Source organism: Mauremys reevesii, linkage group 1, assembly GCF_016161935.1.
Source record: "Mauremys reevesii isolate NIE-2019 linkage group 1, ASM1616193v1, whole genome shotgun sequence".
Classification (NCBI taxonomy): Eukaryota; Metazoa; Chordata; order Testudines; family Geoemydidae; genus Mauremys; species Mauremys reevesii.
This window is the reverse complement of record NC_052623.1, coordinates 283,036,159-283,054,178: the sequence shown is the minus strand read 5'-3', so window position 1 is coordinate 283,054,178 and position 18,020 is coordinate 283,036,159. Positions and strand designations below refer to the sequence as shown.

At 38.5% G+C, this 18,020-nt stretch overlaps 1 protein-coding gene across 1 annotated transcript in view; it reads left to right on the top strand.

The window, feature by feature from the left end:
• Positions 1–18,020, top strand: part of TMTC3 (transmembrane O-mannosyltransferase targeting cadherins 3) — a 46,182-nt gene that overhangs the window by 16,189 nt on the left and 11,973 nt on the right. Inside the window, exons 5-9 of the mRNA XM_039497090.1 lie at positions 365–464; positions 1,327–1,442; positions 3,934–4,106; positions 6,369–6,621; positions 13,902–14,050. Of these exons, the coding sequence (XP_039353024.1) occupies positions 365–464; positions 1,327–1,442; positions 3,934–4,106; positions 6,369–6,621; positions 13,902–14,050 (791 nt within the window). The remainder of the gene's footprint in view (positions 1–364; positions 465–1,326; positions 1,443–3,933; positions 4,107–6,368; positions 6,622–13,901; positions 14,051–18,020) is intronic.

Here is an 18,020-nt window from a genome sequence, read left to right as displayed (position 1 = left end):
TCATTGAAATCATATTGTATGTTCTTTGCAAGGGTTATTCATAGTAAATACTCAGGTAATTTAATTTAGATGGTACATGAGTAATTCCAGACATTTGCCACATGAGGGCACTTGAGGACTGTATATGTAATTATGAGAAGCTGGTGGAAGTAGTTAAGCCCCAGTCTGATCTCAGATATATGGGTGCAGTTCTAAGTGAACTCAACAGGAATTGCACTTACATACCTGAGGAAGATTCGGGCCCTTTTTTTGGGGGGGGTCTTGTTTAGTTCTATCACTGGCTTCTAATTTCTGTAATATGAGCAATTTTCAAGACCAAATCCTGTTCAGAAGTTAACAGTGTTAACTTTTTTTCCCCCATCAGGTAACTGGAGTGGTTGGCAGAGCAGAGCTTTTATCATCTATCTTTTTTCTAGCTGCTTTTTTGTCATACACCAAATCTAAAGGGCCAGACAATACCATAGGTAAATACCTAACATCATATATGCATAACTTGTTTTTGATTTTACTATATTGGTTTCAGGTAGTAAAATATAAACATAAATATTCCGGTTAACCAGTTAGTCTTAAAGAAAGTCTCCTTAATTCAGACTACTGGTGCCTTGGTAATAATGTAAATAATACTTTGTACTATAACGTGCTTTTCATCTGAGGACTTCTGAGTGCCTTACAATCATTAACTAAACCATACAACTCTCTAGTAAAAAGTGTTACTATTATTTTCATTTTTATAGAGGAGAGTGTACTGGTGTACATAGGCTAATTGACTCTCCAAAGTCAGTGACAGATTTGGAAGTAGAACTTAGGAGTTAACAATCTGTCCCCTGTTCTAACGGCTGCAACACTTGGAAATTTATGAAAATATTGCTTAGAGCGGTGGTTTTCAACCTTTTTTCCTTTGCGGTCCCCTAAAAAATTTCAAATGGAAGTGCAGACCCTTCTGGAAATCTTAGGAAGTGGGGTCCACAGATCACAAGTTGAAAACCATTGGCTTAGAGATACAGGCATAAAAAGAAATTTTTGGAAAGCTAGTAAAAATTTTCTTTTCCTATTTGGAATATTTATACAAGTCTTCACACCTCTTTATCACATATTTCAGCTTCAAAGAGACGACTGAGAAACTGATAAGGTACTTAATGTAAAGTGAGGCAAAGACAGAACAGGTGGTAAATGTGTAGATAAACTGCAACCTAATAGGGATCTTGTTGAAATACTGGCTAGTGAAAACTGTCATTAGTTAATTTTTTAATTAGTCAAATTATGTTGTTCACATGGCTGTCCTGTAAAATAGTGTGTTTTTATAATGTCTGTCCTTTTACGTTGCAGTGTGGACTCCAATTGCAGTGACAGTGTGTCTAGTAGCCGTTGCAACATTGTGCAAAGAACAAGGAATAACAGTGGTGGGGATATGCTGTGTCTATGAAGTATTTATAGCCCAAGGGGTAAGTTATTGTAAAAATTTCCATTGTAACTATTTCCTTTGTCAAGCAGATCTGCAGTATTTTTGTAAGAGTTTTAAATAACCATCACATGCTTGTGTGCTGAGTATTTTGTCTGCTGAAGCAAACTCTGTATTTTTGTGATCTTGGGAAAAATACATATGTTCCCTCAATGTATCATGTAAATGCCTACTAACGCAGGTTCTTTTGTATGTAGACAAAGATATTAGCAAAAATGGAAATACGTTAAAATTTGACATCTCTTTAATTTGAATACAGACTGATGCTTGCAAAGGCCAAAACTATGTATATAATGTGGTTAAAGTGAAGGGCACATAAAATTGATTTACCATTTAATTTAATTTAATTTTCTTTTAATTTCTTTACATGAAATTAGAGAAGGTGCTTTCAATGGAGACTTTTCCATCAGATGTTAATGAACTACCAAGTGTTCTGGAGTATCACATTTGAATCAATTAGCATTTAGATTTTTGTGAAATCTCATCCTTCTGTAAAGGCTCTAAAGTCAGTTTCTAAATAAAATATATTTTAAAATGTAAGGTTTCATTTTATCCCTTGACAGTTAAAATTTGACTTGTCCATAATTTAATATTAACTTTCCTTTGTCAAGAGAGGGTGATATTCCTAGCAATTAAAATAATGTTTTTTTTCTTAACATATCTTTCAGTATTATACTTTGTATAGTTTAAATATATTTAATTTTAAGAAATTTTATTTTTAGACGTTATGTGCCAAAACTGCAAAAATATTAGCCAAAATAAAAAGAAATTGTCAGTCACAAGCATTCAAGGCTACATTTTCAACTTTGTGCCTGCAAAACTTTGCATGTGTGTTTTGTATATGCAGTTTATGCATGTGTCTTTTGACTTGTTCATACTTTTGAAATTTTGGTCTAGAATTTCTAAACTAATTCAGTAGTATTTCTTTATACAGTGGATGCCACTTAATAGCAAGCCTGATTTTTAACAACTTTAACAGCGTTTTTCGAGGAACCCATCCCATGCCATTGACATTAATGTTAATATAGGTTAATGGGATTCAGATATTGGCAATGGCATGCTTTTTGAAAACTCTTTTTGAATGAAATCCTTGCCTGCAGGCAGGTTTGTGGGGGGGCAGCCAGGGAACGCACATCCTAGCACTTCTTTCCTTGGCTGCAGCCCTGCAAACTTTCTTGCCCACGGGGATCACACAGGAGGCAATGGGCTGTGGCATCCACATTCCCTGCCCAAAGCAGAAGCCCTGCCAGAGTCCTGGGGTTGCGGACTGGGTGAGGAGGCAGTGGACAAGATGGTTGCAGGGAGAGTAGGCCTGCAGCCTGGATGCCAGGGCTTTTCACAAGGCACTTGGGGCTCAAAGCTCAACAGTACCTCTCCCCACGGCTGTCCTGCACTGGCTGGCCCACAGCCTCCCCTCCTTGTGGAAAGTGCTAGGCTGCAGACCCCCTTCATGCTGCTGCCTTGCCCCCAGACAGGTTTGCGGGGCTGCAGCCAGGGAAGGCACCTCACAGTGCTTCATTACTGCAGATCTTCGTTCACTTATTGGTAACTGCTAGATAATTGCAACTTTTTGCTGGCAACCAAGGGGTTGCTAATAAGCAGAATCTACTGTATTTTCATTATTTTGTCATTGCAAAGTCATGGGTGATCCTCATATGCCATATTGGAGCCCAGTGTGGCACTGCAGATGTGCTCCACCTTAATTTCCCCAGCTGGGACAGCAGTAGATTCACTCTAACAGCCCAGAGCCAGGAGAAGCCAACATCATAACAAAACAGCATGTCCCCTTTTAATAAGGTTTGAGGACAGAAGCAATTACAATACACAATTCATAAGGTCTTCACCTCAGGGCCCTGGTTCAGAGCTATCTCCCTATATTAAAGTCCACAAAACAAAGACTCTGAGTTTGGTTAGGCTGATCTCCTAGATCAGGGGTGGGCAAACTTTTTGGCCCAGGGGCCACATCTGGGTATGGAAATTGTATAGTGCACCATGAATGCTCAAACCAGGGGGTTGGAATGTGGAAGGGAGTGAGGGCTCCAGCTGGGGTCACGGGCTCTGTGGTGGGGCTGAGGGGTAGGGGGTGCGGGAGGGTGCACTGTGCTGGGACCAAGGGGTTCAGAGGGTGGGAGGGGGATCATGGTTGGGGCATAGGAGGGGGTCAGGGGTGCAGGCTCTGGGTGGTGCTTACCTCAAGCAGCTCCCAGAAGCAGTGGCATGTCCCCCCTCTGGTTCCTACGCAGAGGCACGGCCAGGAAGCTCTGCATGCTGCCCCATCCACAGCTGCTGCCCCTGCAGCTCCCATTGGCCACAGTTCCCAGCTGCCCCTATGCGTAGGAGCCAGAGCAGGGACATACCTCTGCTTTGGGGAGCCATGCGAAGCCACAGCACACGTGGAGCAGGGCAAGCCCCGGACTCTGCTCCAAAAACATGACTGCACTGTCTGATAACATATATCATGTTCTGTTTTCTAGTATACTTTGCCTATGCTGTTGGATGCTGCCATGCAGATTCTCCGAGGGAAATGCAGTATTCCTTATTCTATGCTCCAAACACTATTAAAGCTTATTGTTCTGATGTTCAGTACACTGCTCCTTGTTGTAGTCAGAGTCCAGGTCATTCAGTCTCAGCTTCCAGTGTTTACCAGGTAAAAACCAAAAATTAATTCAATGGGAAAGTTTGTTTTATTATTTTAAAAGATAGTAATAAATCAAACAGACCTTATTAAGCCGGGGGGAGGGATAGCTCAGTGGTTTGAGCATTGGCCTGCTAAACCCAGGGTTGTGAGTTCAATCCTTGAGGAGGCTACTTAGGGATCTGGGGCAAAAATTGGTCCTGCTAGTGAAGGCAGGGGGCTGGACTTGATGACCTTTCAAGGTCCCTTCCAGTTCTAGGAGATTGGTATATCTCCAATTATTACCTTATTACCACAATTAAAAATGGCTACAAAATACTTTAGGTAGTGTTTAGATTTAACTTACTTTAATATTATCTTGGAATTCCCATACAGTCTTATATTTATCTGTGTTAAATCACCTATTATATTACAGCAATAACTGCAGTTGTTGAGCACCAGTTAAATAGCAGTAGCCAGTGAGCACTCATTGAATGGTAAGAACATTTGGTCACTAGTATATTCAGACTTGTGTGTGTGTGTGTGTGTGTGTATATATATATATATATATATATATATATATATATATATATATATATATATATATATATATATATATAATGAAAATGCTTCATTAATGAAGGCTTTTACCTTCTGCCTACAAGTCTGAATATACTAGTGACCAAATGTTCTTTGTTTCTCATCTAAACATGAAATAATTTATTTTTCTAGCTATTTTAGATGATACAGAAACACTAAATTATTTGTGTGTGATGTTTATTAGACACACATTGCTACTATATATATAGTATACTATATATATATATAGTATACTATATATACTAAACTGCAGTATATAGTATACTATATATATATAGTAGCAATGTGTGTCTAATAAACATCACACACAAATAATTTAGTGTTTACAATAAGTAAAACTGCAGTCCTTCAGTTCTAATACCACTCTCCAGATGCATGTCTGATTATCAAGCATCAATATTTGGAATGTATAAAGCCTCCTGTATCATCTAAAATAGCTAGAAAAATAAATTATTTCATGTTTAGATGAGAAACTATATTTAGTAATGCATTTACTAAAAGAATAAGGTAATGGAAGCTGTGGTTTCATTTGAGAACTCAATATGAAGTAATCTGAATAAATTAAATGATTAAAAATATTTAAAATCTAATTTTCACTGGTTAGGCTGCATCTTTGTATATCAGATCTGATCCTCCAAGTGCTTATACCCCTTTCTTAATTTTAACCTCAGTGGCATTATTCGCATGTTCAATATTAAACACATTAGTCCCATCTTGATGGAAAAAACAGGTGTGTTAGCATAATGTGACTGAAAAGCCCCATTAGGATGCAAGCTAACACATTTGAAGCACTGTTAGCTGGTTGTGTTTTAGTCTAGATTTATAATATTGTGTAAGTACATATTTATCAGCAGCTATCACTGCTTCAAACATATTAGCCTCCACTTTCTTATTTCATACTAATTTGCCTGTATTTAGACTGCAAACTTGAGTTTTTCTCTTGTAAACGTGTTAGTCCATGTACTAATATTTCAGTTTGAAAAGAAACATAGTTTAAAACTACATGTACTGTTGCAGTCAAAACAAAATAACGGAGGAAAATAATGAAAGATAATGTTGTTTGGTGAAACCTGAGATACTTGTCACTCATTATATAGATGCCATTCTTCAAGATACTAGTTCTTTATTGTGGCCAGACTTTAGAAGACACATACCCTTTACTATTAATTTCATTGCTCTTACTATTCATAAATTTGGAATTTTGTGTCATTTTGTGAGTGATATGTAAATGTTGTATACTAGCATTTTCCCTTGGAAATTAGGTCTGAATACTTAATTATGGCCAAAGAGTGTTCACAACAAGAGTTTTAAAAGTAGTCTCTGTACTCTCTCTGTGCTAAGCTAGTTGTGTAGCATCCCAGCCCTCTGAAGAAACTTAGAGCAGGCTCAGGCCTGCTCTAACTTACGCCATCTGCCAATGGTCCTCAGGAGCTGATATGGCAAGTGTTTACGGAAACCCCAGCCAACTCCCCTTTCCATAGCCATGCACGTTATAAATGCAACAAAGATAAGATGGCTTGGTAGTTCCTAATCCATCTTTATCCTGCTGCAGGAGTCCCCCACATAAGAGATATTTTAGGTCCAGCATCTGGCAGTGGTGGTGTGCAAAGTGACTGCACTGCAGTGCGGGGTCTAAGCTGTAACTTTTTTTTTTCAACTAAAAGGTCCTTTTCTTTTTCTTCTCTTCCTACTTAGGTTTGATAACCCAGCTGCTGTAAGTCCATCACCTGCAAGGCAGCTGACTTTCAACTATCTCCTCCCTGTAAATGCTTGGCTTCTTCTAAATCCCTCAGAGCTATGCTGTGATTGGACAATGGGAACTATTCCACTTGTGGAGTCTTTCCTAGATATAAGAAATATTGCCACCATTATGTTTTTTTGCTTTTTGGGATCTTTGATTGTCTTCAGTCTCCGATACCCTGGGGATTCCTCCAAGACTGTATTGATGGTAGGAATAATGCATGTTTTTAGTCTTTTTGGTTACAGTGAATTAGCCTATTCTGAAAGTAGTGGAAAACTCCTGAGGTTCCCTTAGCTGTTCCTTACATCAATTTCAGCATCATTTTTTAAGAAATAAAAGGCTTTCCCTGGTAAGGAATCTTGAACATTGAGACTCCATAGTTCCAGAGAAAATAATCAAGTTCAGAGAGAAAAAGGATTAATAGAATTTTCACCACGAATAGTCAGTTAAATAGTACTAGCTTATTTTAAAGAGGCCTTTTTATGTCTAGTGTTTAAAATGTCTGCTTCACTGATTGAAACATCTCTTTTTAGAATAGAATGTTCACTGCCAGTCTCCGCATGTAGCACAGCTGCATACACGTATTTTTTAATCCTTTTAGCTGTTAGATTTCATGCCAAAGAATCAGTGTCAAAGTGCCTGGAGCCCAGTTTACCAGAAAATGGGGATGCATTACTATATATTAGATACAATTATCCCTCAAATACTGTAACATGTAAACCAGGGGTCGGCAACCTTTCAGAAGTGGTGTGCCGAGTCTTCATTTATTCACTCTGATTTAAGGTTTTGCGTGCCAGTAATACATTTTAACGTTTTTAGAAGGTCTCTTTCTATAAGTCTATAATATATAAACAAACTATTGTTGTTTGTAAAGTAAATAAAGTTTTTCAAATGTTTAAGAAGCTTCTTTTAAAATTAAATTAAAATGCAAAGCCCCCCAGACCGGTGGCCAGGACCTGGGCAGTGTGAGTGCCATTGAAAATCAGCTCGCGTACCGCCTTCGGCACGCGTGCCATAGGTTGCCTACCCCTGATGTAAACAATACTGTCGGTCAGAAAACTGCTTCTAATCTGTTGTCTTTAGGGATACTAGTACAGTGAACTCCTTGTTGGCTGGATGTAGGTGGTCCGGCTAGCATGAAGAAACATTGACTTGTGTCTTCTAGAATATTCCATTTTCAAACTTTGATCAAAATAGCTGCTACCATGCAACTTTCTTTTCCTCCTAGATGTTTACCCTATTAAGAAAAATCACACAACAGTCATTAAGTAAAATGGGCAATCCCAGTCTTTGTCCAGTGAGACCAATTGCAATGTACATCAACTTTGTACTGATGTATAAAAATCTACAGTATATTTATGCATCTGTATCACAGCTAATACTGTAAGTGGAAAAAGAGATTTCGCCCATCTGGTAGAGCAAATGTGTGAGAAAGCGCTTATTATCTAAATAAACTAGGTAAGCTATAAGTGCTGCCTAATAAAGGTATAAGACAGTTGCTGTCTAGATATCTTAATTGTGGTTTAGAAATCTTTTTCTAAAGTAACCCACCAAAAGCCTTTTCACTAATTGGCTCGTTTTGAAATAGACTCAATGACTTCCAAGTGTGCCCTGTTCTTAGCCAATCGATATAAGGTGTTTTCTTCAGTTAAAAGTTTTGTTGCTTTAATTTATCCAGCATAGTTAAAATGGCAGACACCCTCTTTAACTTGCACACCAGTGTAGAACACAGTTTTATACTGGTATAAAAGTGTTTATACATATATAGCTCATTCTGATTCCGCAATGAAAAATAAGCTGTATAGTATCTTATACCTGTAGAACTGTGCCCACATTTGGTCTTTTACCAGCGTAAGTGTATCAGGAAAAAATTGTGCCTTTTGACTTACATATTTGTTCTGGTAAAACGTAAGTGTAGACTGTGTCTTCATTGTCCAACAGTGGGGCCCCATCTATTACCTATGAAGAAAATTTGATGTTATGACTTATGTACCTCTTTATTTTGAACTAATTTTTTCCCTCTGCATTTTTACAACACGTTGCTTATATAGTTCTTGCTAATCTACCATCCATAAGATAGGGAGTTAAAATAGGGTCCCAAAGCCACTTTCTAATTGGGTATACTGCACGCTTTGGTGTAGAATAAGTAGTTAAGCCATCAGACCTAACTGCAGATAGTACAGTAATTATCTAATTGCAGATATTATTGTTCACTGAATCAAGACAGAAAATGCCATCACAGTTCCTGGTACTGAAAACTGCCAGAAAACCGTACTGACTGACTCAGTTTTAGCTGAGTTTCTGTTGACTTTATCTGTTTTGATCTCATAATTAAACCAAAGTATTTATAATCTGTAATTCAAGATATTCTGATGCCAGATATTTTTAATTTATGATTTAGTGTTATATTTTCCAAGATGAGTAATTTGTAATAGTAAGTGAATGGCTCTGGCAACTTCCATTGAATTAGGTGAGCTTTTCCCTCAAAGTTAGTTTTTTGACATAACTTTTTTTCCCACCTTTTAGTTTAGTTACATCTCTCAGTAACCAAAGAGAGCCGTAGTTAAGGTGGCACTTTGTGCTCTAAAAAGCTTATGCTGATGTATTCATCTTAGGTGTTTCCATGTGTTCATCACTGCTGTATCTACTAACAGATTTTAATTAAATGATTATATCTGATTTTAATGTACTTTCCCTATGTACTTGATATGGACTGGAAAAACAGGTTATAGTATATGGTTAAGCAACAATTTTTTCTTCATCCCACAACTTGGTATTAGATTGATCATTTTGAAGTGCAGTTCTGCTCCATGATAAGTCCCTGTGAATGTGACACCTAATTACTTAGTGAATTAGCTCCATGTGTGTTCACTCATATCCATTTGGTTTAGTGACAAAAATAAGTTTACTGCTTGTTACTCTTGTCAGCACTTCAGAACTACAACAGTTGAGAGAGCAAGCTAGATTTTTTTTCCTCGTGGAGTTTCCAGCAGAGGAACCTAAAGAAATTAAGTGGCCAGATCCCACTGAAATTTGGGTGCCTACCTCCTTTAGGCTCCTTTGAAAATCCTGTTGAGAATTCTTTACTAACACTCAATGAGTTACACTTGAGCAAGCCCATTGCAGCTGGCACTGAGGGCACGTTTTGGTCTACAGATGGTGCATGAGAAGAAAAGAACCCACCTCATCACTTGGATCCCAGGTGGAGTTGGCTAGTCTGCCAGTTGAGTGGCGAATTATAAAAAGACATTAACTGTGCTCATTTTACATGTACCATATTAAATGTGGAATCCCACAATGCCATTTTACAGACCCTTTTCAGAATAGAACAACATCTTAAAAGAAAGATGCCATTTTTGCTTGACATAAGCAGTCTGAAAATCCTGTTCTTGGAAATAAGTCTCCAGAGTCCATGTCAGTATGTACAACTGGGTGTTACGATCTCTGTAATAAAGCTTAGCATCTTTCAAGTCATTTTGGTTGTTCTTGTTCCAAATTTCCTTTTGACCTTTAACTAGTAACTCAGGCTGTTGACTTCAGGTAGGAGACTGTTGTCAGAATCCTTCTTTCTGAAGTGCCTGACAGCAATTATATATGGTGCAGCAGTATGTACATCCAATTCTGGCTGCCTTAAACAGATTTAATTGGTATGCTATAGAAAACACGAAATAAAGTTGGTTACACAACTTTTTATTAACTTAGTATGAAAGATATCCTTAAACAGATCCCAAATATTACAAAACAAAATAGTTCAACTTATACTGCTATTGAACACAATTGGTGAACTGTTGGGGCATTTAAATAGCTCTTAATATCAATGAGATCGTGTTCTTGTATTCTTGCCCTGTTCTGCTTGTTAGTGCTGTTCTTGTAGTAATTTCTGACCATGTTAATTCTGAGCATCATTTTTGCCCTAGACCAGGGGCAGGCAAACTTTTTGGCCTGAGGACCGCATCAGGTTTGGAAATTGTATGGAGGGCCCATCCCCCCCCCATCCACGCACCCTCCCCTTCTGGCCTCCTGATGGCCCCCCTGGACTCCTGGCCCATCCAAACCCCCCTTCTTCCTGACTTCCCCCCAGGCTCCCTGCCCCATCCACCCTCCCTGCTCGCTGGCCCCTGACTGCCCTGCACCACCCCATCCAACCCTCCCCTTTTTCCTGAGTGCCCTCCCGGGACCCCTACCCCATCCAACAACCCCTTGTCCCTGTCCCATGACAGCTCCGGAACCCCTGTCCCTGACTGCCCGCCACCCCATCCAACTCCTCCTCTCATTCCTGACTGCCCCATCCAACCACCCCTTTTCCCTGACTGCCCCTGGAACCGCTGCCCCTGACTGCCCCCTGCCGCCCCATCCAACCTCCTCTCCTTCCTGACTGCTCTCCCCGGGACCTCTGCCCCCATTCAACCCCTGTTCCCCACCCCGACCCCTATCCACACCCATGACCACCACCCCGAACTCACCTGCCCTCTATCCAATCCCCCTTTCCCCCTTACCACACTGCTTGGAGCACCGGTAGTTGGCGTCACTGCAGCCATGCCGCCCAGTTGGAGCCAGCCACACACCGTGCAGCACAGAGCACCGGGTCAGGCCAGGCTCTGCAGCTGTGCTGCCCCAGGAGCTCGCCGCCCAGAGTATTGCATCGGCGGCGCAGTGAGCTGAGGCTGCGGGGGAGGAGGAACAGCAGGGGAGGGTCTGAGGGTGAGCCTCCCAGGCCAGGAGCTCAGGGGCCGAGCAGGACGGTCCTGCAGGCTAGATGTGGCCCACGGGCCATAGTATGCCCACCTCTGCCCTAGACCCTTTATATTAAAAAAATAATAATAATAACTACACAATTCCATCCTGGGCCATTACCAAAAAGTCACTGTGATATAGGGGACCAGTGACAATTCTTGTGTCCAGCACCACGAAAGCAATGGTTCCCAACTTCACATTGCCTGTGACTATGAATTGGTACCTAAACTAACTTCGAAAAAGAGTGCACACCATTTTTTAAAGGAAATTGTCCACTTTCTTCTCTGAGTTCCCAATAAGTAGTAATATCTGACATTCTTTCCTACCACCACGTCTTTGGAGAGTTGGTTCACCCTTCTAGTAAGGGAATTAATTGAAAAAGGGACTAGGACTGTGCCATAGTAGACTTGCAAAGACAAGTATATTAATAATGTTATGTATCTCTTATTAAACTCTACACGCAAGAGCCTTTTTCCAAATAAATTTGATTACACCCCCAATGCTTTACATATATATTTATTTTATATTTCTGAAAGTTTTTCAGCAGATTACAAAAATGAACATGAAAAGTCAGTTAGGCTTAATATTAGGAAGTATGATTTTAGAGCAAAACAATTTAAGTTCAGATCTAGGTTATTTCAATAAAACTACTAGCTGCTAGTGGTTAAGTGGCCATAAATATGGCAAAGTTTAATTTATAGCATGAAAGGGAAATTCAGGTTATATGGCTATTTGTTAAAGATGCATCTATTACAGTATGAGAATTAAAATATATCAATGGTAGCATAACTTAATTCCTATATGAAGCTATGTTTATTAATACTTACTGCAAATGTCAGAGTATTTGAGATTCAGTATTAATATTTGGTCAGGTTTATAAAATACCTCTTTCTTTTTCAACATGGGCTTGTAAATTTACTGAACTGTCACATAAGTAGATTCTTGAAGATTTCCAGCCAGTTGGCTTCACTTGAGAGATTTATGCATCCAAAAAGCCCCAAGAAAAATGGGAAATGTAAGCAAATTTAGTTAAATCATTTTTTTTTTCAGTGCCTTCATGAAATCATTTCATGGATTTAGCTCTTGAGTGTTCCTAACAGTGTAATCAACGTAAAGTTAATTTAGGCCTTGTCTACTTGAGCTTTCTGATAAGTTACAAAGTAGCTCCACCAGTATTAGCAATGCAGGAAGTGCTAGTGTAGCTTGGTTGAGGGCTTTTTATATGGTCACTTCTCTGGGAGTAGTATGATTCAATGGCAAAAATATCAGCAGCCAGTCTGCACTTGTGTTCCATTTGTAGAGCTACCACTATGCAGTGGGAGAAATTGACAAAAAAATTTAGTGTAGAAACAGCCCCAGGATGGCTCAGGACTATATGCAGGCTTGTCTAAACTCCTTCACAGTCTAAATGATGATGTTGCCAGTTTCTGTTTTCAGGTCCACTATATAATTGTGAGCTGTAGCAAATACAAATGCAAATTGGTCATAGTTTCAATAACAAAACCATTTTTATGGAATGAACATGCACTATTTTGACTTTATGGAGATATTTGGCATGCATTCACTCCATGTATAATTGTAAAAGGTGTAAATTGGTTAAAATGCTTTTAAATTAAATTGCAATTTCCAAAACTTGTCCTTTTATTTGAATGTCAAATGTCTTCTTAAATATACTTGAATAAATGTATTTTTAAAACCAACACATATATTTTGTACTGTTAGTTTTGAAGTGAACATGTAGGTAAGAGTTGTGAGGGAAATATTTTAAAATGAACAAGAATGTTCACAATAATTATTTCACATACAGTACTTATTGATAATAGAAATTCAGGTAGCCACATGTTTAGGAATATGAATCCAAACATAACTAGGTCTAAATCAAGTTTGAAAGTACTATTAAAGTGTCATGGGAAGAGTTTCATTCTCTTCCTTTAAATATGACAAAAGCTCTGGGATGAGTTCAAAGGGCTACATTATGGTTCAATAACCAATGCAACTAGATTCTAGAACTTCTCTGATAGAGCGGTTACATTATACAATTCAGAGTTTTGTGTAATGTATAAGAAAGATAATATTAAATCTTATTTCAAACCATTGACAAGTTCAAGGCAAATTAGGAAATTCAGTTATGGTTCTGATGTTCATATGTCATATACTATGCACAAGTTTAACAGCACACACGTAATATACATGGATACGGGGCAAAAAATAGTTGTAAGAGCCATAATGTTGAAAATTCTGACTTTCACATTACTGAAACGTGGTGATTTAGAACATAGGACCATCTCATGTCACTTTTTGTATGCAGAATTCCTCATTGAAATCAGTGGGAAATTCTTTTAAATAATGGTATAAAGTTGGTCTTGCTGTTTGGGGTTATTTGTCTTATTTCCTATTGTTTTTCATGCGGTGTGAGAACCGTTGTTTTAAATAGATGTTAGCAGATGGATCTTTTTCCCCACTTCCAACTTGTAAGCAACCAAATAAGTTAATTGGTAAAGCTTCATAGGTTACTAAGCAAAAATGGGTTCTTTCTCTTTGTAGACAAAAAATTACCTCCCATGTGAAAAAGGTCCATTCTTAGTGTAACATAGAAATTACACTTGATATTTGTTAAGTGTACTTAGTCTTCTAATCTTCATAAGTATTGTTTAATTTCATTTAATTTTATTATTTTTCTATTTGTTCAGGTGACAGGCACAATTTATAACTCTAGTTTTGATTACTAGTTCATGTTTGCTTTTGTTTTCTAGGCACTCTGTTTAATAGTGTTGCCATTCATTCCTGCATCAAACCTCTTTTTTCCTGTTGGGTTTGTAGTAGCAGAACGAGTGTTGTACGTCCCTAGCATGGGATTCTGCATTCTAGTAGCACATGGATGGAAAAGACTATCAAACAAAAGGTAGGTCAAAATTACGGGGGGGGGGCGGCAGGGGGTCATTCTATGAATAAAGATAGTGGACAGAAACCTGGTACAATTAATTAATATATGTAAAATGCTTTGAGATTGTCTGATGGAAGTGCTATATAAATGTTAAGTATTACTACATATTTATCTATTTATTCATTATAAAATAAAGGTAGATAAGTGGCTCTGCAGGCTGCTTCTAAAGAGCTCTAACCGGGTGTGTTTCTGTCTTTGTATGTTATATCTGTTATTCCAGTCCAGGTTGCCTCTTGAACAAGGACTGCCAGTCAGGATGAATTATATGGCAGTTTTGTGATGTGAACAAATGTCCACAAGGGACTTGGGAGGAGGTCCTCAAACATATTGTCAGGCTATACTGGAAAAAGGACAGGAGTGGTTTAATTAGGCCACAACTTCATTATTAACTGTCTGGGAGTACCTGGCAGATAACAGTGTACAGTGTAGGTAATTCCATGATCATTTAAATATTTACTGGGGGGCTTCCATCAGTCCCCCCACCTTTTCCATCCTGGTCCCCAGCCAACCTGCTGCTGCGACCCTACCATCCCCCTGTTCCCTCAAATGAGGGTTAAGGTGGGGCTATAATGGGCGGGGGGGTTGGCTCTGTGCTGTACCAGTTATAGGAGCCTCTCTATTTCCATCCTTTTAACAAACACCTTTAAATCCTTTATCAAACTGTCTGAGCACTGTATCCTTTGCCTATGGAGTACCTGCACTGGACAGCCACCCCATAGAATTGAGTTGCAACCTCATAGACTAACACCTCTTCCTTGCTCACCCCAAATAAGCTCCCCCTTTCTCCCTGGAATCCACTGTGGGGAAGGTGGAAAAACGGGGAAATTCCTTCCCAGCCCTTTGCGAAAGCAGCATCTACCACAGAGCCCACAGTGGATACTGACCAAACCTAGTATTTCACCACTTTCAAGGGTAGATGCTGCTCCGCTTGGTCCAGATGAAAGAGGGCTTCCCTCACCTGGCTCGTACCTATGTACTCTTCCCCCATCTTCTGGTCACCGTGGGAGAAGGGCGAGTTAGCATCCTCACACTGATATGCTCTGCGGCTACAGCAATATCCTTGCCTCTGCCCTTAAAGACGTATACCCTTTTTCCCCAGTAAGTCAGACAATGTACCCCCTGCCCTCCCTGCTTAAGGTGTGGTGCAGTAATTTTCACTTGTATCCAAAATGTTATTTGAACTTACATTGTCATTGCTTTAAAATGTGTTCATTTGGCTCTTGTAGATTCTTGCAATGAGAGAGCCGTGAAATTCCACCTTTCTGCTATTTTTAGGTGGTAATGGGTCTTTTGATTTATGACGATGAAAAAAAGCAAATTTTGAATAGGGAGAAGCATATTTACTCACTTGTTTCTGTTAAAAAAAAATTATCACCAGTCAGAGGAACCAATGACATCTTGAAGATTGTGTCTCAGATTAAGGGACTGTATGTAATTTTAAAATTACTTTTGTATTAAATATACTTCTTGAACTAAAACTTAGAGGTAAAAGAAGCTACTTTTGTTGGTATATGTGTAGGATGAACATAGATCCCATACCATTATCACAGGTGCTTTCAAAATGTTGTTCTGCCTTGTGTTAGTGTCTTGCTTTTAAAGTGTCTGCACTGCACATATGCAAAGGTGAAAGGATAATGTACTTAATCCCATTGCATCACTTAATATTTCTGGTTCAAATATTGTGAAGCAATCTTTGAATTCTACCACCACTTTCGCAGAGGAATATTTGGGTTTCTTTTCTGTTTCCCTGATTAATTCGCTATCTTTTATCCTGAGCGCTTTATTAGCTTTTTAAATATTTTTTAATTCTTAGTGCCTTGCCACATACAAATTGTAAAGATACTTTACAGTTGTTTAAGTCTAGAATAATTGGGTTAAAATTTGTTTTGAGATTGAATTTGGAAATGAAATCAAATGTTAAGAAAGGAAGGTAGTCCTTGCCTCCCTCTTTCTCCTGATCCACAAATTGTAAGCGTGAAAGATTTGACTTGTTTAAGTTTCTATAATGTATTGGTGAAGGGCAAATTGGGAGGTGTCTTTCAGGTTATAGAGGAATGGCTACTTTGAAAACCTATTCCTAGGGATAATTTACAGTGCAGGTAGTCTTTCATCTTGTAACCTGTCAACTGAGTGTATGGTTCACTACTGAGCATTTCTTCATGAGTTTTATATTCTCTGTGATTTACCTTTTTTCAAAAGGTGTTAGTGTCAATAATTGTCTTTTCTTTAATAAAAAAATAATTAAAAAATTTATTTGAAACCAAATATTTTCTATTGCAGTGCAATATTCTTTATTTCAGGTTACATGCTAATGTTGCTGCTAAGTAGACCTAGCCTTTCTAAGCCTAATAATTAGTCCCATCTGTTTTTATATCAAAGAAACACAAATGTTTAATTTTATTTTCCTTAGCATTGCTATACACTTTCTAAAGATTAGGCACAAAGAAATATAAATTAAGAATCTGTTCTAAGGAGAATATGTTCAAACTTGACTTATACTTTATTTAAAGGACGAATACTATCACCTGTGTATATTTAACTGCATAGTTTATATAATCATATAAAATATATTTCAGTTTGCTGTATATTTTAAAATGTTGATTACTGGTTTAGTTTTACGAGATGCAGAGCTAAGGATGGACAGTGGCAGCTTCGCTGTGCAGGGTCACCCCATAGGAGACATTGCAAAAACTCCCAGTCACACTTTCACAGCCCTAGCACTACAGTGACATGAGAGCAAATGCCCTATAAATGGACATAAGACTTTCTACTGTCTGATACCTGCCATCTGATCCCTGCACCCTATGTGCATAGGAAGGTCTCAGCTCTCAGTGGTCCTGGGAGGCCATGGCACACAGGCACCTAGAGGGTCTTACGTAAAGAGAGAGGGTCCATTGTCTCAGGAAGGTGTGGGAATAACGTATATCTTTTTGAAAAGAGAACTAATGATGTCTGGGTAAAGAGGCCATGATTGATATATAAATAGAATAATAAGGCATGTGCCAATCACCATAGTTTTTTCTGGCCTGTCTTCTTCTTAGGTCTGCACAATATCTAAAACATTTTAAATGCTACTGTACTATAAAAAAAGCCTTTTGTTTTCATCATGCCCCCTAGAGAAGCAGCAGTCCCTGATTCTTATTCCAAAAATACAGCACATTGGGAACAGTTATTATAGAACATACAGTATAAGAAGTAACTGACAACAATGAGTTGCTACAAGTTGTTTACATTGACAAGGTTGCATAAGATAAGCATTTTAAAGCTTTCTTAAACCCAAACAATAGAAATGTATTTACCAGAAGGTTACTGTGTCCTTACTAGTTTTTTCCCAGTGGGATGGATTAGGATTTTCCATTATTTTCAGTTTCTAAAACTGATTAAAAAGAGCTAAAGATGCATTAAAACTTTCTTCCATTTAAGAAATTGTAGTTGCCACTGTTATGTGCCACAGACTGTTACGTGATTGTGAATAGACAAGTTGGTCCAGGAGACAACCTCTCCACTAAAATGACATCCAAACTATGTAAAAGTTAGAGAAACTGTGCATTAAAAACTTGTATAGGATGGTCCTGTATTAGACAAAGATGATGGAATAAATGACCTAGTACATGTTCTCAATATCTGCTTTTTAAAATACTTAAATAACTTTTTCATTTGACTTCAGGATCCCATTCATTGCCTTAATTTTGAATTCGACTTTTGAGAGTTTGTCATATGTAAGGACCTCCCACATTTTTACTTTAGTTGTAGAAAATTGTTGTGGATTATTGTAATAAACTTATTTATCAAGTGGACATTGTGACATTACAATTGATACCGTAAATAAAAGTTTGAGGCGAAATATTCTTTTCCTCAAAGTTCAAAGTAGCTACTAGCAGGGGCGGCTCTGCTGGTCGCCGCGGGGGCAGCAGGCAGGCTGCCTTCG